The following is a 23,033-nucleotide window of genomic DNA, read 5'->3' on the forward strand; positions in this document are numbered from 1 at the left end:
GCAGCTGACTGAGAGCTGCAGGGATAATTAATAAAGCCCTCTTCTCATTGCTCACACCTCAGACTCCTGCAGATGCCTCTGGAGTGGGGGAAGTTGGGGCTGGTTATACCCAGTCCCCTTTGCCCAGTGCTGAGATGCAGCCACGTCTGCGGTGGGGCCTGCTCCGAGGCTGCTTATACCTGTCCCCCCTCACTCAGTACTGAGTTGCAGCCCCTTCTGGGGTAGGGTGCACATCAGCAGTGGGCAGTGCTGTCTGGGGCTTGCGGGTGGGGAGGGTAGGGATCAGGCAGCAGATGGCTGGGGTGCCATGGCATTACCAGGCGCTCTTTCCTGGTGCTGATAGACATGGAGCCTGGCTCAGGTTTCACAAGCTCCAGCTGCCTCCAGCTGGGAGGGGCAGGCGGGTAGAGGCAGGGTGGTAAGGGCTTTACTCCCCCCCACCACACAAACACACTTGGCCTTGTTTTCCTTGATGCCAGCACCCCCTGGAGCAGGTCCCTGCCCAAAGGCTGGGTTGGGCCGGTGCCCCTAATGAGGAAAGACTTTTGCCCTACCCCAATAAGTGCCCTCTGGGGGCCTGGTTGGGCCTGTGCTTTATGTAGGGGCAAGCCCCCAGCCCCTGCTTCTCCTAGTGCCCCTTGTGCCCAGGGGCTCCCGCTAGGCCTCAGTACTGGCCCCCTTCCCTTGTCCTTCATCCTCCATCCCTGCTCCCCCTGTGGGGGGGCACTGTATCTCCCAAGGCCAAGATGGGGATTTAGAGGAGTTTATGACAGAGCTCAGGAATTTGGCGGGGGGGCGGGGTCAGGTGACAGCTCCTTGGCAGCCCTGTCCCAGAGGGGCTCTGGACTTTAAAGGCCCCAGGCAGGCGCTCCCGGGGGAGACGGCATTGCACAGGGAATCCTGCTGCAGTCGCAACCATGCCTGAGCCACAGAAAGCCGGTAAGGGGGCAGGGCATGGGGGCCAGGGGCAGCTGGGTGCCCTGTGGGCAGCAGGTGCCTGGGCTGTCAGTTGGTGGTGGGGAGGGGGGTTGTGCTTACTGGGTCCCTCAGTCTCCTGCTGTGCCCTTGGCATTAAAGCTGTCTCCATGCCCCCTCTCAGGCAGGTAGACACATCAGGGGGGCACTTTGCAGCAGGGTGAGGGGCAAATACCGCCCCCCCCAGACAACTGCACAGGGCATATCCCCAGCATGGGAGGAATTGTAACAGGGCCGGGGCAAGTCACCACAGAAGGGAGGGAAATAGGGAAGAGTGGGAAAGGATGGAGGCAGAGATCATATGTGTGTGGCGTGGGGTAGGTACTGAGAAGTGTTGAAAAGGGCTTTGGGGTTCAGTCACCTGGCATGGGGCTGGCACAGGCAGAGGAAGCACCCAGTGTGGAGGGGCTGATGCCCTTTGAGTGAAGGGTGCCCAGGCAGAAGTGCCCTGGACAGGGTGGAGCTGGCTGTACCAGGGTGCAGTAGGGGAGGGGAATCCAAGTCTGGGTCCTTTGTGGGGGGGCAGTTGGGGTGGAAGCCAGCCCTTCCGCTGCCTCATGCCAGTATCTTGGGTGTCGTGGGCTTCCAGCCAGGCTGGGCCACAGAGCACTGACAACTGGTTCAGGCAAGGCAGAGTGATGGTGGGGAGAATCATGCTGGGGGTGGGGGGGCGGTGTGCTGTGAAGGTTGTGGGGCGAGAGCTGCGTCTGGGGTTCAACTTGATGGCTATGCCCCTCCACCCCTGGCAAGCTCACGCCACCCTCCTGAGCCTGTGGGGAAGGCTGAGAGCTCTTGTGGGGAGGGGGGGCAACCTGAGTGTGGGGGTGATGTGGGTGTGCATATGAGAGTGAGGGTATGTTTGCACAGGTTGGAGAGTGGTTGGAGAGTGTGTGCATGGTAAAGGGGTGAGTGTGTGTGTGTGGTAAGGGAGTGAGACAGTTTGTGTGTGTATGGCGGGTGAGAGTGCATGTGTGTGCATGCTCCAGTCGGTGTGTGTGGAAGGGTGAATGTGTATGCACTTGAGTCAGTGTGTTGGGGGGGAGGAAGAGAGTGTGTGTGTGTGTGCACGCGCATGCTTAGAATTTATGCATTGCAAAGCTGTGTGTGTGTGCTGCATGCGTGGTTCAGGGTATTGCAAAGTGGGTGTATGTTGGTTGTATGTGCACACTAGCAGACTGCTTGTGTGTACCAAGTCATGTGGTACATGGGGGATGTGGGCATCTTTGTGTGTAAGACTGTATGTACACACACACTTGGAGCAAAATTCTGGGTGCACTTAGCAGTTATGGGGGGGCTGAACACTGGTGTGTGTGCATGTGGAAACATTTGTGTTGTGTTGTATAAGGGGGAAGGGGTCATATTTATACACCCATGATGTGTGCTGGGGAGGCAAATCTCTGATATGTGTGTTGAGGCTCACCCATTGCTATGATGCAGGGTGAAGGGGCATTTCTTGCCCTCATCCCCGTGTGTGTCCATATGTGTGTGTGTGGGGGGGGGCCTGGGAGCCCAGCCTGGCTGACATGATGATCCCAGGGTCTAGCTTCTGGTATGGGGGTCTGGTTACCACAAGGATTCCCGGACAGGGGGCTAATTATATCTGCTCCCCCTCCCCCCAACTAGGGCACAGCGCCCCAAAATGGCAATGTGAGATGGGCCCCTGGAAAGGTCAGTCCCTAGGGAGGGCACAGAGCTGCAGATGACCGGTGTTAAATCATCCCGTCTTCAAGACATCTTCCCCTTGAGGCCTTGGCAGAAAAGAGCACCCCCCCCCTGGTGTGCCAAGTTCCCACTGCTGGGTGGAATCTGGAGTCCCAACTTCATGCTGGGCACTGCAAGCCTCACCCCGACTGAGACTGGAATAGTGCTAGAATGTGCCTGCCTCTGACATGGTGGTGGTTGGGGGGTGATAACAGACCTTTCATTCAGTGCTGAGATGCAGCCACCTCTGCAATAGGAAATGGGGGAGCTGTGTATATAGGGAGTTCTTTTCCGGCACTAAAATGCAGCCACTGCTGGAGTGGGAACTTTATATATGGGGCCCCACTGAGGGTGGGGGCTGCTTATCCTGGGGTCCCCTCACCCAACAGTGAGATGCAGCCACCTCTGATGTGGGGCCTGTTGAGGGCTGTGTATACAGTGATGCCCTTATCTAGCTTAAAGATGCAGCTGCCTCTGGGGTGGCGCAGGGCAGGCTCCAGGGGCACAGTGGAGGGCGATTTACCCAGGAACCCCCTCACTCAGTGCAGAGATGCAGCCACCTCTGGGGTGGCACAGGGCAGGCTCCAGCTGAGAGGAGCCGCATGTGGCGTGCAAAGGTGCCATCATCACCCTGTCTTCCCGCTGGGAACTATGAGCGGCATTTCACGCCATGCTGGGGCCTGGGGGCCCCTTGCTGACTCCAGACGACAGCTGGGGGGGCCTCATGGCCTGGCCCATCCCAGCTGCACTCCAGCCCAGCGCTATTATGGGCTGCGAAATGATGGCTCAGCACTCTGGCTGGGCTATATTAGGGGGTTCAGGGACAGAGACCAGTGCTCAGCCTTATAGGGAACTGCTGGGGTGCTGATTTGGCACATAGCAGCCCTGGGGAAGTTTGGCATGGGGCAGAAACCTCCTTTCTGCTCATGGGCCCAGTCCCCTTCAGGTTTCCCCCTGCAGTGTAGGGAAGTGACATCTCCACAGGCCTAATTAGCACCTGAGGAGAAGCATTTATACCCAGGAAGAAGCGGAACAGAGCAGGGGCCCTGGTGGGGATGTATGTCCACTGAGAAGGCAGGATTTTGAGATTTGCTGGGGGGACTGCAGTGAACAAGAGGGCTGTGGGAGGGTGGGCAGTGTTGTGTACACACAGCATGCATAGGTGGGGGTTTTGTTTTGGTCGCTGTGTGTGCAGCATGTGTATGCTGTGTTGGTGTGTGTATGTATGGTAGGTGGATACAGTGTGTGTATGTGTATATATCTGTGGGAGGGTAGTAGCACACGTGTGGTGTGTGTGCAGTGTGTGGAGGAACAGCACGTTTAGTATGTGTGCATGCAATGTATAAGAAAAACAGCACATGTGCAGTGTGTGTTTGTGTGTGCACATATGCACAGGGTATGGGGGAAATAATACATATGCAGTGTGTGTGTTATGTGTATGTATGCTGGGTTCCAACCAGGAGGGAGGTATATGGAATCAGGGAGTGGATGGTGCCCCTCAAATTGGCAGAGACCACTCCCCCAGCCCTTTATTGGTCACAAACCTGCTCTCTCCTGCCAGGTCTCCCAGCTGCCAGCCCCCAGCTTCAGGGCAAGCCATGTGATAAGGGAAGGGGAGGCAGAAGCCCTCAGGACCTGGGAGCTGAGGACTTGTCAATGTACCAAGGCCTCATGGGGGGAAGGAGAGGGGGACAATTTGGTGTGATGGGAGTTCCCTGTGTGCGTGTGTGTGTGTGTGTGGTGCTGGATGGAGGAGGGGAAAAGCAATGCATTATACCATGGGCGTATATCCATGCACATTATATATGTGCACAGGTATATGTGTGTGTGTGTTTGTGGGTGTGTGAGCCCACAGGGCTTGGGAATCATGTACACATATGTGTGCACATGGGTGTAGGGTGTGCATGGACTCAGGTATAGCATATGGTCGAAGGCATATGTGCGCACACAGGGGTGTGTGCAGCATGTATGCCACATGCATGCCACCCTTCTGCCACACAGCCTCCCCTTTCTCCCAACAGCTGCCAAGAAGGAAGAGAAAAAGAAAGAAGAAAAGAAGAAAGAAGAGAAAAAAGTAGAGAAGAAAGAAGTCCCCCAGGGTGAGAGCTGGGTCATGGTCTCAGGCTAAGGGTTCCAGGGGGTGGGCTGCATAACGGAGGCACCCAGATGTGCTGAGAGGGGGAGAGATGTGTGCTGGGTGCTGGATTTTCCAGCCTGATGCTCCTCTGATTTCTCTGCAGATGCAAAAGTGGAGCCTTCAGCTGGTAAGTGTCACCAAATGGCTTCAGCATGCCTACCCTGGGGAATGCCCATGTTTTCCTCCAAGATAGCCTAGCTTCCTCCATCCTTCCCTATATCCCATCCCTGGGACACAGCACTGAGACACAGCCCCGTCTCCTGCTATATCCCAGCCATGGGACCCAGCACTGAGACATGACCCTGTGCCCCGCAATATCCCAGCCCTGAAAACCAGAAGCAAGACATGGCCCCATTCCCTACTATATGCTAGCTCTGGAGCTCTGCCCTAATGAACCTGTCTCCCTGTCTCCTGCAGATGCTGCCCCTGAAGACAAACCAGCCGAGCCTGAGGGCCTATTTATAGAGAAGCCCCAGAGTGTCCTTGTGGAGACTGGTATGATTCAGGGGTGGCAGGTTGGGGTTGGCTGATGGGTTCGGAGCCTGAGGACTCCTGGGGTGGGTAAAGAGGGCTCTGTGGGGCAGGGAGGGCCCTCAGGGGAGCTCCGAGGCCTGGGGTGGGGGATTTAGGAGCTCTGGGTGGTCTTGCATGGGGTTGGACAGGCATGGCTGTTGCAGAGGGTGGATTCTATGGGGTCATCAGGCTGCTGGGGGTGGTGTCAGGGTTTTGGGCTGTGGGGATGCCGGGTGTCTTGGAGGGACTGGGGGGAGGTTGTGCATCTGGGCTGTGACCTGTGTGCCCCCTACCTCCTGTCCTGCAGGGAAAGATGTGAACATTGTCACCAAGATAGATGGGTCCCAGATGCCGGCCAAGCCCACCATCAAGTGGTTCAAGGGGAAGTGGCTGGAGCTGGGGATCAAGAGTGGCATCCGCTTCCAATTCAAGGACAGCTATGACAAGGAGGCCAAGGTGAGACAGGGCTGGGGCCTATGGGTTGGATGGGGAGGGTCAGGTTGAGGCCTCTGGGGGCCTAAGATTTGGAAGAGGAGAGCTCTGGGGGCATTTTCTTCTGTGTGTGTGTGTGTGTGTGTGTGTGAGTGTGGTGAGTTACCTCCCAGATGCAACATCCTGACACTGTGTGTGTATGTGGCATGTTGGTTTCAGGGCAGTGTGCACTAATGTGTGTGCGCACGCATTGGGCTTGGTGTACACAGGGGTGTGTGTGCACTGTTTCAGTGCCAGGGTGGGTGTACATAAAGGCGTGCATGCATGTGCATGCATGCAGTGTGTTGACATGTACATGGTATTTGTGTGTGCAGTGTGTCATTGGAGGGGCGTTAATATATGTATAGGGGGTAGTGTGTTGGTGCCAGGGCCATGAGTGTGGGTGGGCTGTATGTGTGTACCCCCTGTCAGCCCCACCCCAGCCCTGTGTGCTGCCCACCCAGATATACACATTCGAGCTGCGGATTGGCAAGGTGGTGGTTGGGGACCGTGGGGATTATCGTTGCGAGATCATCTCCAAGGACAAGTTTGACAGCTGCTCCTTCAACATTGATGTTGAGGGTGAGTAGGCTCTGAGATTGTGGACCTCCAAGGCCCCCAGCCTGGGGAGCCCACCCCTGAGTTGATGAACCCCATGCCTTCTGCTGTCCACAGCTGCCCTGGGCTGGGGACCCCTGCACCATACTTCTACATGGGACCCCCCAACCCAGCCCATCAGTGTCCAGCCCCAACACTCCAGCCTGCCTTGGAAACTAGGAACCTCACCTAGACCCTCCCATAGGGAAACGGCTCATCGCCTATTATATTCCAGCCTTGGGACCCCAGCAATGAGACAAGACCCATCTCCTGCTATATGCCCCCACAATTCCATATCCTCTGCTACCTCTGGGTACACATCAATCCTGGCCTCACTGATGCCCAGGATGGGGCAGGCTGTCAGGGCTCATGGCACACAGGCCCAGAGCAGCCCCGCATGTCTATCTTAATGTTAGATGTTGCAGCTCCTGACTTTGCGTGGTGGGGACCCATCATAGCTGCAGCTCCTGGTGGGGAGGTGGGGCCCTGCAGGGGAGGCTGTGATGAGTGTGGAGGGACATGGGGGGTGTGGGGGGGAGTGCAGAGAGGGGAGTCATACTGCCTCTGTCTTCTCTTCTAGCCCCAAGGACAGACGAGGGTGGGAACGTGCTCCAGGCTTTCAAACGCACGTAAGTGTTTTCCATCCCCAGCCAACTCTTGCCCCATAGCCTCCCCCACAGTGCTCCTTGCTGGTCAGGTTGGGCCCTGCTCTGTGTTGGGGTCTGGTGCCCCATGTAATCTCTCCTCTCCATACTATCTTCGCAGTGGGGATGCAAAGAGCAATGTGGCCGGGGAGCTGGACTTCAGTGGTTTGCTAAAGAAGAGGTCAGTGCTTCTGGGAAGGTGGGGGTGGGGGGTGAGTGTGTTCCTGGACTGCTTGTGTGCAAGAATGAGTGCTGGGGAAAGCAGGGGGAGATGTAATGGGGAAAACGTGTGTGTGTGTGTGTGTGTGTGTGTGTGTGTGTGTGTGTTGGTGGGGGGGGAGGGGCAGTTGTGTCTGCCTGTGCCTGGGACCAGCGCTGTTTAACATATTCATAAGTGATCTGGAAAAAGGGATGAGTAGCGAGGAGGCCAAATTTGCTGACGACACAAAATTTTTCTAAGTAGCAAAGACCGAGTTGGACTGTGAGGAATGACAGAAAGATCTGTCAGGATCAAGCCAATGGGAAACTAAATGGCGTGTGAAATTCAGTGTAGATAAATGCAAAGTGGTGCACCAGGGCAAAAATAACCCAAACTCTACCTGCACCATGTGGGGTTGTACCTTAGCTGTTAACAACACAGGAAAAATCTTAGGAGTTTGTGGGCTAAGTGCTCTGTGCTCAGTAGCAATCAAAAAGCATGCAATTCAAGTGTGGAATGCATTGCCACCAGAGGCTGTGGCTGCTGACATTTTAGCTAGATTCAAGAAGGGATTGGACAGATTCTTGGAGGAAAGAGGCATCAATAGCTATTGAGCATGGGAGTGAGGGGCATGGCCTCTGAATCAGAACTTTCTGGACCTTAAATGCTGGAGGCTGCAAGTGAGAGAAGAACAGTGGGAGGAAAAACCCTGGTCAGACCCAGTTCATTCTCCCTTCCAGTATCCACAGTCTGCCCCTGTGTGACACAGGGGACTGGGCAAGATGGACCTAGGGTATGACCTAGTAAATGGCTGTTATGTTCTTATGCTTTCTGTGTGTGTGTGTGGGTGTGTGTGTGGGCAGGCATGCAAATACTAGAGCCTTCCCCACTTATGCCCTTGCCCCAGTTTGAATGTGTCTGCTGGTGTCCCCTTGGGGGGGGGAGGAATGTGCCAGGTTTCCCTGATGTGCCTGTGCCCCACTGGTGTGTGTGTGTGTAGGAATATGCATGTATGTGTTTGTGCACATATGTGAGGTCTCCCTGATGTGCTCATACTCCACGGGGGGGGGGAGAGGGTGTATATGTATGCGTGTCTGAATCTTTTTGACTTGCCCATATCCTGTAAGAAGGGCTGTATGTGGTTGTGTGTATATGCGCATATACCAGAACATGCGTGTATTTTAATGCCAGTTCCAGGATCTCTGATCTGTCCATGCTCTGCAGGGAGGGCTGTATGCATATGTGTGTGTGTGTATGTGTGCATGCATGTGCAGGCATGTACTGAGCAGCCTGACCGGCTCATGCCCTACAGGGAGGTACAGGGGGAGGAGAAGAAGAAAAAGAAGAAGGATGATGAGGATGAATTCCCTCCCGAGATCTGGGAGCTGCTCAAGGGGGTGACAAAGAAGAGCGAGTACGAGCGCATCGCCTTCCAGTATGGCATCACTGACCTGCGCGGCATGCTCAAGCGCCTCAAAAAGGTCAAGGTCGAGGTCAAGAAGAGTGAAGGTCCGTGGAGCTGGGGGGGGGTGAAGGTTGCAGGAACTGGGTGCAGGGTGTTGGGGTGTGGGCGAAGGGGGCTGGAGTAGGGAGACTGGGGTGCTAGGCATTGAGGGAGGGGGTAGAGAGTGGGGGCAGAGAGCACAGAGTGGTAAGGGCTGTGTGGACGCCATGGCAGGGACTGGGATGACTGGGAGAACTGGGGTCTGCAAGGCAAGGGTGGGGGGATAGAGACCAGGGCCTGTGGAGGGGGAGGGATGAGGAGTGAGGAGAAAAGCAGGGGGTGAGGAGCCTGAGGGGCTCTACCAGCACTCAGCGCCCCCCCCACCCCACTGCCCCCTCCCAGCCTTTACCAAGAAGTTAGACCCTGCCTACCAAGTGGACAAAGGTCACAAGGTCAAGATGGTGCTGGAGTTGAGCAACCCTGACCTGCCCATCAAGTGGTTCAAGAATGGGCAACTCATCAAGCCCAGCAGCAAGTGAGTGTGTGTATGTGTGTGTGTGGGGGGGGGGGGTGGCAAGGCTGGGGCTACTGCCATGGAGGAGTTCTGGAGTAGAGACATGTTGGGGAGCAGGCCCCAGAATCAGTGGGGGGGACTTGGGTTGTCATAGCTAGAGTAGGCAATGGGGTGGATTTGGGTGTTGAGGGGCTGTTAGTGTAGGGGTCTCTGGGGGCAGTCAGGAGGCCTCTGAGGGAAGTCAAGGGGTTTCTGGGGGATCTATCTGCGTAGGGGGGTGTGGGGGTTATCCATGTTGGGGGGCAGCTGGGGGTGTGGGGAGGCTTTGGGGCCAAACTGTTGTTGCCTGGGCCTCAGTCCCAGTCAATTCTCCCTCTCACCGTGCCCCCCAGGTACGTGTTTGAGAACGTTGGGCTGAAGCGGATCCTGACCATTAACAAGTGCACACTGGCCGATGATGCGGCCTATGAATGCTTGGTGGGTGAGGAGAAGTGCTTCACCGAGCTCTTTGTCAAGGGTGAGCCTGTGAGGGGAGGGAACAGATGGGGGGGAACCAGTGGTGGGGGGAGCAGAGGGGACACAGCTCCCCTGCTCAAGCTCCTTCTCTTCTCTTAGCCCACCCTTGGTGCTGACCAGGCCTTGTCCAACTGTCTGTTCCCTCTCCTCCTCCCTCCCCAACAGAACCTCCTGTGCTGATTGAAAAGGGCCTGGATGACCAGCAGGTGTTTGTGGGTGACCGCATAGAGCTGGAGGTAGAGGTGTCCGAAGAGGGAGCCCAAGTCATGTGGTAATGTGTGCCTGTTCATTGGTCTGTTCAGCTGCCCCTGGCACCCACATGCTCAGCCTTCCCTGCCTTCCTGCACATAGCCTTCTTTTCTTCCTTTCATCCCCTCACACTCCCCTTCTGCCTCCACACACACTCTATCCATCTGTTTTCATCCATCCCTGCATATGCCTCTCCTCTCTCTCATCTCTTCATCTCCATTGTTCAGGCACAATCCTACCTGAGGCAGGGGGCTGCGCTAGATGACCTCTTGAGGTCCCTTTCAGCCTGATTTTCCTGTGATCTTGGATAATGCATTTCCATTCCTCCTTTTGTCCCCACAGCTGGTGCTCTCAGCACCAAGCCTCTGCAAGATGCCCAGAGAACCATTATTATTGCTGAAAACTTGTAAGATCTTTTCCTAATGAAAACTGGCTGATTTTTCCAAAGGGCTGATTACAAGCTGAGTATAGGCATTTGGGATCTTGGACTTGCAAGCAAATAAGAAGAGCAAAATTCTCTAGGAACCTATCTGATATCTTGCTAGCCATCATCTGAACTGGAGGGCTGTGTCAATTGGCTAAGAACAGCTGTGAGAAGGTCCCTGCCATTGGTATCAGCCCTTACTGTCCCTTGATCTCATCTTGAGCAGTCAGACACCCCTACCCCTCATTCTAATAGAAGCAGGTAAATCACAGCCCAGAAGGGATGTGTCCTATGGGTGGTTTCATCAGTTTCCCGCTTTGTGCTCGGTGTAGAGTACCCACAGGCAGAGAGGGGATGAGGGTTTCTCTACCAAGAGAGCAATAGGTGTGAGAGGAGGTGTTGAGAAGAGACTCACCCACCAGCATCCTACCTTCTTGATACAAGCAGCCATGGCCCCAGTAGGAAATGGGAGAGCCAGCCTTTGTATTTAAGACCCAGATGGATGGACAGACACTTTCCAGACTAATCCTGCATGGGTGAGAAAACCAGGAAGGACAGCTACCCAGTCCAGGTCATCATGCATGTCCCTTTGTCAGGGCACATGCCCATCAGGATACTCAAGGCAGCAGCAGACTGTTCTCACCATCCATGAAGCTCCATTCAGTGAAGTGAAGGAGCTGGAACAGGTCTTGCCAAAGGGCCTGGAGCAGTGGCGTACCTTGAGGGGCCAGCCCCCTGCTCCATGGGGACCCACCTTAGGGACGTGAGTGGGTGTGATGAAAGAAGAGAACAACTAGGTGACATTGCTGGGATCTCAAGGAAGGGACCCTCATCTTTCAGTCCAAAAGCTGGCCTTTCAGGGGACCCTAGAACTGTGTTCCACTGCAGAGGGTCCTATTGATGAGACAGGACTGTGGTGAAGAGGAGGATGCAGCCATGCTTCTCTCGGGAGGCACCCCCCGTTGCCTGGCAAAGCATTGGGACAAACGCCCTGTGGAAGGGCAGGCCTTCTAGGCCAAGGGCAGTTGGGCAGCTCCATGGAAGAAGGAAGGGAGTTGGGGGGTGGGAAAGAGGGTGGCTGGGCTTGCATTCATGATTCCCAGCCAAAACCTAACACACTGAGTTTTTCCAGGCTATATGAGGTGGTGAAAGGCTGGGCCATGCCTGGGGCAGGCTGACAAAGCTATGTTCCTCAGCCACTAATTGCAGACCATGAAGCTAGTAGGGCTGAGAATTTGCAGGGGATTTGGGAGAAGCAGCATGTGCCTATCCCCTTGGCGTGGGCACAGACAGACAGCTGGCCAGAGACCTGGCAGCCAAAGCTGAACCCGCCCAGTGTCCTGAGAGCTGGTACCCGCTGCCTCATGTCTGGGCTTTGAAGGGAGCCGTGTGAAAGCTGTTTGCAGCCCAAGTATTCAGGGACGTTGTCACATTCTTTTTACAGGTGGTGGGGGCAGGCTCCCATTGCTGGGGTGCTGTGTTGGAAGGGTGCTGTGAGCAGTAGTGGCATGGTGGCAGGGTGCTAGACCTAGTGAAGAATGGGGTATCCTTCCCAGCAGAGGCTTAGACTTCACTGAGTTTCCACGTAACTCAGAGGCCATTCTTCCCCCCAGGCTGCTAAAGGCATGAGTGCCACATCATCCTTCTAGCTTGGACTGTTAGGATGGGACCTTCTGGACCAAGCACCAGCCCACTGTGTCTTTAGGCCCCCATCTAGCCTGGAAATCATCCTCTGTGACTCCTTTTGCATTCCATGTTGTGAACAACTCCCCCTGTGCCCCTGCCACCGTGCTATGGGAGACACGCAGACAGTGCCTGTGTCACTGCCATGGCAAGGAGAATGCCCATACCCTTTTGAGTATACATTGACCTTGCATATAAGTCAATCCCTGTGTTTCTTGGGTCAGTTTCAGGGCAATCAGCACCAGGGGCTTTATCCTCTGGCCTCTTTGGAAGAGAGCTAAACAGAGAACTCGGAGCAGGCTGGATTCTAGGAGTGTTCCCTCACCTGTCAGTGTCTGGGTAGGCTAATATCAGGTGTGCACAGGTTTGGAGGTGCAAGGAGATGATCTATGACTGTCTCTGGCGTGGAGTTGAGGGGCTCTGCCTTTGAGAAACAAGGTGCCAAGTGCTAGTGCCTTCTGAGAGGCAGGCACGAGGGCATGTCATGTCAGATGCCGCAGAGTTCAGCTCAAGGGCACTGTCCATCTGCTGTGACAAGGGGAGTGAGAAGCTTGGGTCAGTCCTTCCAGTGCAGAGCTGGAGTCTCTATGTACCCAACCTGCAGCCTGGGAAAAGCCACATGTGGATTCAACACATCCACCATGGCCTAAGCTGTTTGTCAGTGGCTGGTACCACAAGATATCACTTGTGTTTAGTGTTTCTGGGAAAGTGACAAAGGTATTAGCCCTCCTCTGGCCAGCTGTCTGCCTGGCTGGCCAGTCGTGCCCCAACATCTGTGCATGCATCCATTCCCATGCCCTGCAGCCATCCATCCATCCATCCATCCATTCCCACATGCCCCCTTCCAACCACTGACCCATCTACCCCCACACCCTTTTCTATCCACCCCTCCATCTTTGCTTAACCCTTCCACCTTGCTTTCCCTCTCTCCACCCATCCACCCCCTTCACACTGCTGTCCACTTCTAGGATGAAGGATGGGGTGGAATTGACCCGTGACACAGGCTTGAAGTACCGGTTCAAGAAGGATGGCAAGAAGCATATTCTTATCATCAATGAGGCCAGCAAGGAGGACACCGCCCGCTACAAGGTCATGACCAATGGGGGCGAGTCCGAGGCCGACCTGGTAGTGGAAGGTACCCAGTGCAGGTGGAGAGGAAGGGGCTGGTCCACGATGTCGGGTGGCCATGGGATGGGAGGCAGGTGAGGGGGGGTGGGTAAGGAGCTGAGTTGAGCTGAACAGGGCCAGGGTGGGGGGCTGGGGACATAGGTCAGGACCTGAGGCTGGGGCAGAGAAGGGGCTGGACAAGGGGCAGAGAGATAGGGCTTGTGGGTGGCCTGTGCTGAGTGGGGCTGTCAGAGCCCCCCTGACTATCTTCTCCACCCCCAAGACAAAAAGCTGGAGGTGCTGCAGGGCATCGCAGACCTGACGGTGAAAGCCAGTGAACAGGCTGTCTTCAAGTGCGAGGTGTCAGACGAGAAGGTGACGGGCAAGTGGTACAAGAATGGCGTGGAGGTCCGGCCCAGCAAGCGAATCCAGATCTCCCACTCGGGCAGGTGGGCACTGGTCGAAGGAAGCACAGTAGTGGAGCTGTCCCTGGCTGGGGGCACTGTTAGAGGGAAGCTTGCAGCAGTGGGGGTGTCCCCAGCTGGGGGCACTGCTGTGAGTAAGCACACAATACTGAGGGAGTCTCTAGCTGGAAGTACTGCTGTGGGGAAGTTTACAGCTGTCCCAGCCCCACGTTGTTCCTGACATGGTCCCTGTGGCAGGTTCCACAAACTGGTGATTGATGATGTGCGGCCAGAGGATGAGGGCGACTACACCTTCATCCCTGATGGCTATGCCATCTCACTATCTGCCAAGCTCAACTTCCTGGGTGAGTGTGGGACAGAGCACTGTTGTGGGGAAGCTTGCAGCACCTGGGTTTCTGGCTGGGGGCACTGCTGTGGGGAAGCTTGCAGCATTGGGGTCCTGGTACAGACTTGGGTTGGCTTCCTCAGTGCCCGAGTCTGGCTAACCCTTTTTTCTCTCCTTCAGAGATCAAGGTGGAGTACGTGCCCAAGCAAGGTGAGTCCTTCACCCTGCCTCAGGCCTGCTGGAATGGGGCATGAGGAGCAGATGGGGCAGGCTGCCTGGTAGTCTTCGCCATCACTTTCATGCTCTGGTGGGGTGGGGGGTAGAGGCCAGGATGTGGGTCTGGGGTGTCGGGGCTGGGATGGTTGCAGAAGGGCAAGGAGTTGTGGCACATGGCATGGGTAGAAGGGACAGGGGGTCTGACCCCTCATCTCTCTCCTGCCTCCCCTCACCCCAAGAGCCCCCCAGAATCCACCTGGACACTTCGGGGAAAATGGCCGAAAACACCCTCATAGTGGTGGCTGGGAACAAGCTGCGGCTGGATGTGCCCATCACTGGGGAGCCAGCGCCTACTGTCACTTGGTTGAAGAGTGACCAGGTGGGCACTGGGGGCACAGCAGGGTTTGGGGGCAGGGGGGTGTCTCTGGCTCTGGGAACTGTGTGTGTGTGTGTGTGTGGGGGGGGGGGGGGTCATGTTACTATGAGCAGAGGGTGCCCCCTGCCTGTCCTTTGTCCCAGCAGGGCGGGTGGGGAGTGGGGGAGGCTGGGGGTTCAGGACACAGCCTTAGGGGGGTAGTGTGAACTCAGAGGGCAAGGGGCAGGGAGCCCTTAAGGTTGGGCTGGGGGGCCCTGTGACAGCAGATTTCCCTTCCCCCCCATCCCTCCAGTTGTTCTTGGGGTTGTGGTGAGAACCCAGGGGATGGCTCCCCCACCCCACAGCTGACACGCTGTCCCACAGGAGTTCACAGAGAAGGAGGGCCGTGCCCACATTGAGGAGCAGAAGGAACTGAGCAGCTTTGTGATTGAGTGTGCGGAGCGGTCAGATGAGGGCAAGTACACCATCAAGGTGGTCAACCCTGTGGGTGAGGACTCTGCCACACTCCACATCAAGGTGGTTGGTAAGAGAGAGGTTTGGGGGCACTGGCCTCTGGGCAGGGGGTGTTGTCAGGTGGGACAGGGTGCTAGGTGAAGGGTCACAAGGGTGCTGGGTGTGGGGTCACAAGGCAGGGGGCAGGAGCTGTGATCTGGGGTCATAGGGATGCTGCATGTGGGGTCACAGGGCAGGAATCCTATGAATCCTGGGTGTGGGGTCATAGGGATGGGGGTCACAGTGGGACTGGGTGTGGGGTCACAGGGCAGAAGCCACAGGGGTGCTGAACTTGGGCTTACAGAGGTGAAGAGGTCAGGGGGTCACAGGGCCACAGGTCAGGGGTCAAGGTGTTCTGGGTGTGGGATCATGGCACAAAAGGTGTTGGGTTTTGGGTCAGGGGCCACAGGTACCGAGTTTGCGATCGGGGGTATTCTGTGTGGGGTCATAGGGTAGGGCTTAGGGCATGCTGAGTGCAAGGTTGGGTCACAGGGGAGCTGGAAGTGGTGATGCATGGTGACATGTAGGGAGTGCATGGGGGTGTACCCCCTGACAGGCCACACTCCCTGCTTAGGCAATGGGGTTGGTGGGGAGCAAGTGGGAACACCGGCGCCCCACTATGAGTGCCAGCTAGGGAGTGGGAGCTCTGGATGAAGCACCGTGGTTCCTTCCCGGTTGGTGCGATCAGCTCCTGGGGGACCCTCCCCGCCCGGTTGGTGAGATTGACCACAGGGGACCCCTCTCCCCGGTCGCTGACTGGGCACATGCCCCTCCTGACTAAGGTGGCACCAGTCAAGGGGTGCTGGGTATGGGATGATAGTGCAAGGGGTTTGGGGTTTCATAGGGTAGGGGTCAGAAGGATCCTTGGTGTGGGAGTACAGACAGGGGAACACGGGGGCACTGAATGTGGATAAATGGGACAGAGGGGTCACAGAGGCTGGGTGGGGTGGCAGGGAGCCAGAGAGGGGGTCACAGGGGCTTGATAGGGTGACCGGAGTGCCGGTATGGGGTCACAATGGTGCCTAGTGGAGTCTTGGGAGAGCTGGACAGGGGCTTCTGGTGGCATTGGCCGGAGGGCAGCTGTGTGGGGTGGAAGGGGTGAGCGTGTGGAGTCCTGAAATGCTGGCTGGGGGGGGATGCTGGGTAGAGCAGCAGGGACTTGGCTAAGTTGTAGGGCTGCTGGCAGGGAGGCAGGGTGATGTTCAGACCCTCCCCTGTGGTGGCTGGTGCCAGAATCATCTGCAGCAACTCCCTGCCCCTCTTGTAGATGTTCCCGACCCCCCTGAGGCTGTCCGCATCACCTCCGTGGGGGAGGACTGGGCTGTGCTAGTGTGGGAGCCCCCAAAGTATGATGGCGGGCAGCCCATCACAGGTGAATCCCCTTGTTTGTACATGTGGAGGTGTGTCTGCACATATTTGTGCATGCATGTGCATGCAGGCATACATGTTCATGAGACCTCTGGCCCCTATCCCCTGTTCTGGCTGGTGTGCAAGAAGGGCAGCTTGTGTAGTATGTATATACATGCCCCTGTGCACACACGTGTGTACATGTGTAAGAGTCTAAACATGAGTGTGAGTCTTCCCTCCTGCTGCCTCCTAACACTGCCTTGATCTGGCATAGGGCCCCTGATAGAGGGGGAGGAGGGAAGGATATGTCCTCCTGCGTGTGTGTGCTTGCATGTGTGTGAGAGGGTGGGGTGTGTGTTCTTGTGCTTTGTGAGAGAGAGAACTCTTACCTCTAGGGTTGCCTCTCTGGTTCAGATCCCTCATGTAGAAGGAAGGCAGGATCTGATCTACGTGTACATGTGCACACAACTTGCGGGTAGCTGTGTCCCTCTGTGGGGGTGTGGGTATAAGCCCATAATGTTGCCCCCTCAGGCTCAGGGCACCTCATGGAAGAGGGTAGGGGCAAGGGGATGAGACTAATGCTGCCCCCCCACCCCCTCCCAGGGTACCTGATGGAGCGCAAGAAGAAGGGCAGCATGCGGTGGATGAAGCTGAATTTTGAGGCGTACACGGACACCACTTATGAATCCACCAAGATGATTGAGGGCGTGCTCTATGAGATGCGTGTCTTCGCTGTCAACGCCATCGGGGTCTCCCAGCCCAGCCACAACACCAAGCCCTTCATGCCCATTGGTGAGGTTGGGGTGGGGTTAGGGGTTGTTCTGGGGGAAGGCATAGAAATCATAGAGGAATTAAGCTAGAAGAGGGACCTCCAGAAGTCATGTAGTCCAACCCCTTGGCTGAGGCAGGATCAACCCCAGCCAAACAATCCTGTACAAATCCATTGTCTAATCTCTTAGTAAAGTGGTTGCCCACCCTGACACAACACAAGACATTACACCCAGACCTGCCACAGGTAAAGCACAGGGACTGCAGTAGCCAATGTCCTGCTGGTGGAAAAGGTTGTTAATATACACTCAAGAGATCCCAGTTAGAGGCCACATCCCCACTACAGAGGAAGGCAAACACCCCACAGTCTACACTGAACTGACCAGGGGGTAAAATTCCTTCCTGACCTCAGATATACCTGAGAGGAAGAGTAAGACCCATTAGCCAGGAACCTGCTTTGTTCCTAGCAGGAGCACTGGCACAGCCCAGTTCCAGTCTCTGTGCTGTGGGGGTGGGTGGGCAGGAGGCCCAGGCTTGGGGCTATGTGGATAGTGGCTGTGAATAGTTTTGAGGGGGCAGTGGGAGATGTTGGGGGATACATGCCTCTGCAGAGGGGCTCTGATCTCCTCTCCCTCCCCCTACCCTGCAGCCCCCACCAGTGAGCCGACTCACCTGACCCTGGAGGATGTGACAGACACCACAGCGACCTTGAAGTGGCGCCCACCAGACCGGATTGGGGCCGGTGGCATTGATGGCTACCTCATCGAGTACTGCCGGGAAGGCTGTGAGTGATGTCTGTAGGGCTGGGACGGACCTTGGGGTGGAGGGAATGCCCTATGGCTATGCCCTTTCATAACCCCATGGCACATCCACCTGTTGAATCCTGTACCCAGTTCTGCTTCCCACACCACAAGAAGAATATAGGAGAGCTAGAGGTGGTCCAGAGAAGGTCAACAAGGATGATCAGGGGTATGGAGGGGCTTCTACATGAGGAGAGACTAAAGAAGCCAGGCCTGTTCAGTTTAGAAAAGAGACACTTGAGGGGAGACATGAGAAGGGTTTACAGAATACTAAATGGTGGAGGAAGTTGGTAGGGATTTATTATTTATCGTCTCTCACAAGACAAGAACTAGGGGTCCCAAAATGAAGCCAGTAGGTTGCAAGTTTAAAATGAACAAAAGGAAGTTCTCTCTCACCTTCAGCCAAATTCAAGAAGGGATTGGACAAGTTCTTGGAGGAAAGGGGCATCAGTAGTTATTGAGCATGGGAGTGAGGGGCATGGCCTCTGAATCAGAACTTTCTGGACCTTAAATGCTGGAGGCTGCAAGTGAGAGAGGAACAGTGGGGACAAAACCCTGGTCACACCCAGTTCACTCTCCTTTTCAGCATCTGTTCTCTGTCCCTGTGTGACAGAGGGGCATGGACATGGTGATTTGTGGGCCAACTCAGTACATGGCTGTTATTATGTTAATTGGTACCATGTGGCCAAGGCTGGGAGACCCCTAGGATCAGATGGGGGGGGCCTGGCTCATGCTGTGATCTCTGACCTGGTGGGCCCTGCTCCTTTTGCCTTGCCCTTTGACCCCACCCCCCTTGCCCTGCCCTGTGCCCCCTCCCCCCAGCGGATGAATGGATCCCGGGCAACACAGAGCTGGTGGAGCGCTGTGGCTTCACAGTGAAAGGGCTGCCCACGGGCGAGAAGCTCATGTTCCGTGTCACCAGTGTGAACATTGCCGGCCACAGCCAGCCAGCCACCATGGCGCAGCCTGTCACCATCCGGGAGATTGTCCGTAAGTGACCCTCCTCCCCCCATGGGAGAATCCACCCCCCACCTTCCATGGGCATAGACCCCCCCACCCAACAAGGGGAACTTCCCACCTCCAGCTGCTTCCTGTGGCGTCTCCTGGCCCCTTTAACACTCCCTCTCAACCCCAGAGCAGCCGAAGATCCGCCTGCCCCGGCAGCTGCGTCAGACCTACATCAAGAAGGTGGGGGAGCAGGTCAACCTGGTTATCCCTTTCCAGGTGAGCTGGGGTAGGGGGAAGAAGAGGGGGAGGGATGGGGGTTGGATGCCTTAAGAGCCTTCAGGATTCCTGCTGGGCACTGCTACAGGGAAGCTCACAGCAAGGGATCCCTGATGAGAGCGCCGTTCTAGGGAATCTTGCAGCAGGGGCTCCCTGGTGAGGGCACAGTTCTGGAGAAGCTTGCAGTAGGATATGTCTGGTTGGGGCACTGCTCCAGGGAAGCTTGCAGCAGGGGACAGCTAGGCAGGGCATTGCTTTGGAGAAGTTCACAGCACGAGACCCCTGGCTGGGGCACTGCTAAGGGGAAGCTCGCAGTAATGAATCCCTGGCCAGGTCACTACTCAGGGAAAGTTTGCAGTACCGTGACACCCCCACCGCTCCAACCCCCAGGGTAAGCCACGGCCCAAGGTAACGTGGAAGAAGGACGGGCAGCTCCTGGACCCCAAGGAGATCAATGTGCGCACATCTGACTTGGACACAATCCTCTTCATCCGCTCGGCTGCCCGGCACCACTCGGGTCAGTATGAGCTGTCGGTGCAGATCGAGAACATGGAGGACAAGGCCACCATCAAGATCCGCATCGTGGGTGAGAGCTGTGGAGGGGAGCAGGGCAGGGGGGAGCCAGGATGTCAGGGGGCTGGACTGGGGTGAGAAGTTGGGGGCTGGGGTCTCTGCTGCCAGTGTCCCCTGCTGCTTCATGTACCCTTTTCCTTGGAGGGGTGGTAGTAGGGGACAGCTGAGACCCCCAGCCCCTCCTTCCCACGTCTTCCAACCCTGGTGTGTGCATTGGAAAGAGGGGCTGTGCCCTGTTCTATATTTAGGGTCCTGTGATGGGCCAGGCCAGCTGTGCCCCCTCACCTCCCCCCTTTCTGCCTCCCATAATCCTCCTCTTATTGGAGCCTTTGAAGTGGAGTTTGCGGGGGGGGGGGGCTGGGAGCCCACTGGCGATGCATGTGCTGGGGCTTGTCAAGTTGGCTGTGGAGGAGGGGGCTACCATGTGTGTGTGTGTGGGTGTTGGGGGGGTACTGTCAGTCCTGCAGGGTGGGAATGGAGGGTAGGCCAGGGTGGACTCTGCCAGGGAGGTTGAGGGGCTCCATAGCTCCTTGGGGACCTATTTTTCTTGGTACAAATGCCCCCCTCCATCCTGACTCCTCCCCCACCCCGTGCTCCCCCACCCAGAAAAGCCCGGGCCACCACAGGCAGTGATGGTGAAGGAGGTCTGGGGCTTCAATGCATTGGTGGAGTGGGAGCCCCCCAAGGACGATGGTAACTCCGAAATCATGGGCTACGCCATCCAGAAGGCCGACAAGAAGACCATGGTGAGAGGGACCCCTCATTCTTTCTCTCACCAATCCAACTCTCCCACTGCCCCTGCCCTGAACCCCCTCACCTAGCGGCATATCCTAGCCCCCCCTTGGAAGATCTCAGGCCAGAAGATTATTGCAAAAGGGGTCCCTGCCCTGGTTCCCCCATACGTGAGATACTCGACAGCCCCTCATCCTGAGTCCCCCTGCCCCATTTGTGGTTGTAAGCTATGCTCTGCAGAAAGTCATCAGTGTGATACCCCTTGGTGACCCCTCCCTACCTCCATCCCCCCAGGAGTGGTTCACAGTGTACGAGCACAACCGGCTAACACGCTGCACCGTGTCAGACCTGATAATGGGAAATGAGTACTACTTCCGTGTGTACAGTGAGAACATCTGTGGGCTCAGTGACTCGCCTGGCATCTCCAAGAACACTGCCTTCATCCACAAGACGGGTCTGATGGATATTGGGGTTCTGACAGGCCAGAGCAGGGCTGGAGCCATTCAGCCAGTGGGGAGGGGTTGGGAGATGGCACACCTTAGTTCTCTTCCCCAGGCTGGGGTTGCATGGGGTCTAGTGGGTTAGAACAACAGGGCTGGGAGCCAGGGATCCTGGGTTCTCTCCCAGCATTGGAGCAGTAGCGTCTCAAGGGCTGGAGCAGCAGAGCTGGGAGCCTGGACACCTGGGTTGTATGCCAGCTTTGTGAGTGTGGCTATAGCAGGGAGACTTGGAGCATGGATACCTCAGTTCCAGTGGGGTAGACCTGGCCAGGCTGGGGAGTTGGGGGGGGAATGGGACTGGCTCTCCATGTCCTCACTCGCCTCCCTTCTTTTGGTGTCCCCGCCCAGGGATCATGTATAAACCCATGGACTACAAGGAGCATGACTTCAGCATGGCGCCCCAAATCTTGACACCTCTGGTTGACCGCACTGTGGTGGCTGGGTACAGCACAGCCCTGAACTGCGCAGTTCGGGGGCACCCCAAGGTACACAGTCCCCCTTGGTCAGGGCCCCTCCACCCCAAATTTTCCCACCCACTGGGGTCTGGGGAGGGCACCTACACCCTGAACCTGGCGACATGAAAGGTTGGAGGTGAAACCTGACCTTTCCCTGGCCCCAGACTGGTCCTCTCTGGAAGGAAGTGTTCATAGAGTGCTAGGGGAAGCTTGTAGTTTATCTTTGGGGTCACACACCTGATTGTGGGGTAGGTGAGATTGGGGATCCCTCCCCCCAGTACGGATGTAGGTGGAGGGTAGTTGAGGTACTGGGGATCCTCCCCAGTGTGGGTGTAGCTGTTGGGTAGGTAGTGGACTGGGGGTTTCCCTCCTGGTCTAGTATGGGGGGTAGGTGGGAGAGCAGTGAGGTCTCTGCCCCGCTCTGCCACCCTGCCCCCAGAGGTGTAGGGTGGGGTGGACTGGGTGTCACCTGTCCCCCACCATGGCTGGGGAGGTTGGAGGCTGCATGATGCCCCCCATCTCCATCCATGATGTTCCTCCCACCCTCCCAGCCTAAGGTGATCTGGATGAAAAACAAGATGGAGATCCGTGAGGACCCCAAGTTCCTGATGAAGAACAACCAGGGTGTCCTGACACTGCACATCCGCAAGCCCAGCCCCTTTGATGGGGGCACCTACAGCTGCCGGGCTGTCAACAACCTGGGCGAAGCCCTCACTGAATGCAAGCTTGAAATCCGAGGTGCCTGCTAGGCTGGGGAGCGGGCACAGGGAAGCTGGCAGGGTTGGAGGGGCAGGGAGTGTTGGGGTCAAGCTGAGGGTGAGGTGCCTATGGGCTGGGAGGGGGTGGGGAGATGAGGTGCCTATTGGGTGGGCAATGAGGGAAGGGGTGGCTGGAGGCAGGGCTGCCTATTTGACCACCTAAGCCTGTCTCTCTTTCCCTCCTACAGTGCCCCAGTAAAACCCAAAGTGCAGCCACCTGCCTGGGGAGCAGTGAGTTGGGGAGAAGCCTGTGGGGGAGCAGGGAGATGGGGAAGGGGGCTCTGAAGCCCTAGCTAGCAGGGCAGGGGCCACCACTAGTAGGGGAGGGGGCAATGTGCCTAACAGGGGAAGGGGGCTCCGGGGCTGTGTCTAGTAAGCGAGACGCTGTGGCTAATAAGTAAAAGGTATTTGGGGGCTGTAGTTAGTGGGGGCCAGGGGCTCTGGCCTCCTTCACCTCACTATTCTCTCCCTGCTCACAGACCCCTGGACAGCAAGGACTAAGTGCCGTGTCCTGCCCCTGCCCCCCAGGACAGCAGTGTGGCAGGATGAGGACATGCACACAGAGAAAAGGGCACCACCTAGTGCCACTTCCCTATACCCCATCAGTGCCAACTGGGGGTGGGAGGGTCAGCTATTCCTATCCCCCACCCCTACTGGAGCAGAGCCCTGTCTCCACTCCCCTGCAGCCCATGCTTGGATTCCCACCCCTCACTGCAAGTCCGTCTGTCTGTCCATGAGTCTGTCCCAGTGTCTGTCAATAAATGGAGCCCAGAGCTCCCTCCCAGGCCCTGCTGAGTCTGTCCTTTGAATCAATGGGGGCAGGGGAGAGCAATGGGGGGGGGTGCTTGGAAAGGAACCAGTGAGTCTG

At 56.7% G+C, this 23,033-nt stretch overlaps 1 protein-coding gene across 1 annotated transcript; it reads left to right on the top strand.

The window, feature by feature from the left end:
- The first annotated feature begins 800 nt into the window (after window positions 1–800).
- MYBPC2 (myosin binding protein C2) lies at window positions 801–22,952 on the top strand. The gene is made up of 30 exons (XM_090047167.1): window positions 801–939; window positions 4,698–4,775; window positions 4,917–4,940; window positions 5,231–5,308; window positions 5,634–5,782; window positions 6,262–6,379; window positions 6,975–7,023; window positions 7,160–7,219; window positions 8,550–8,746; window positions 9,084–9,216; window positions 9,588–9,712; window positions 9,877–9,982; window positions 13,036–13,202; window positions 13,458–13,623; window positions 13,837–13,943; window positions 14,105–14,134; window positions 14,380–14,519; window positions 14,880–15,039; window positions 16,276–16,380; window positions 16,959–17,147; window positions 17,773–17,907; window positions 18,746–18,913; window positions 19,059–19,147; window positions 19,538–19,733; window positions 20,327–20,466; window positions 20,747–20,906; window positions 21,301–21,437; window positions 21,959–22,145; window positions 22,354–22,396; window positions 22,645–22,952. Exons 1-29 carry the CDS (start codon window positions 918–920, stop codon window positions 22,362–22,364), a joined length of 3,426 nt encoding a protein of 1,141 aa, XP_089903293.1. The 5' UTR covers window positions 801–917; the 3' UTR covers window positions 22,365–22,396; window positions 22,645–22,952.
- Window positions 22,953–23,033: the final 81 nt, after the last annotated feature.

Source organism: Crocodylus siamensis, chromosome 5 (genome assembly GCF_052110815.1).
Source record: "Crocodylus siamensis isolate JL-2025a chromosome 5, ASM5211081v1, whole genome shotgun sequence".
Taxonomy (NCBI): Eukaryota; Metazoa; Chordata; order Crocodylia; family Crocodylidae; genus Crocodylus; species Crocodylus siamensis.

Coding starts and splice junctions, on each gene's coding strand:
- MYBPC2 (XM_090047167.1), top strand. CDS start 918: ATGCCTGAGCCACAGAAAGCCG. Junction 4,941..5,230: donor AAAAGTGGAGCCTTCAGCTG/GTAAGTGTCACC, acceptor TGTCTCCTGCAG/ATGCTGCCCCTGAAGACAAA. Junction 20,907..21,300: donor TGCCTTCATCCACAAGACGG/GTCTGATGGATA, acceptor GTCCCCGCCCAG/GGATCATGTATAAACCCATG.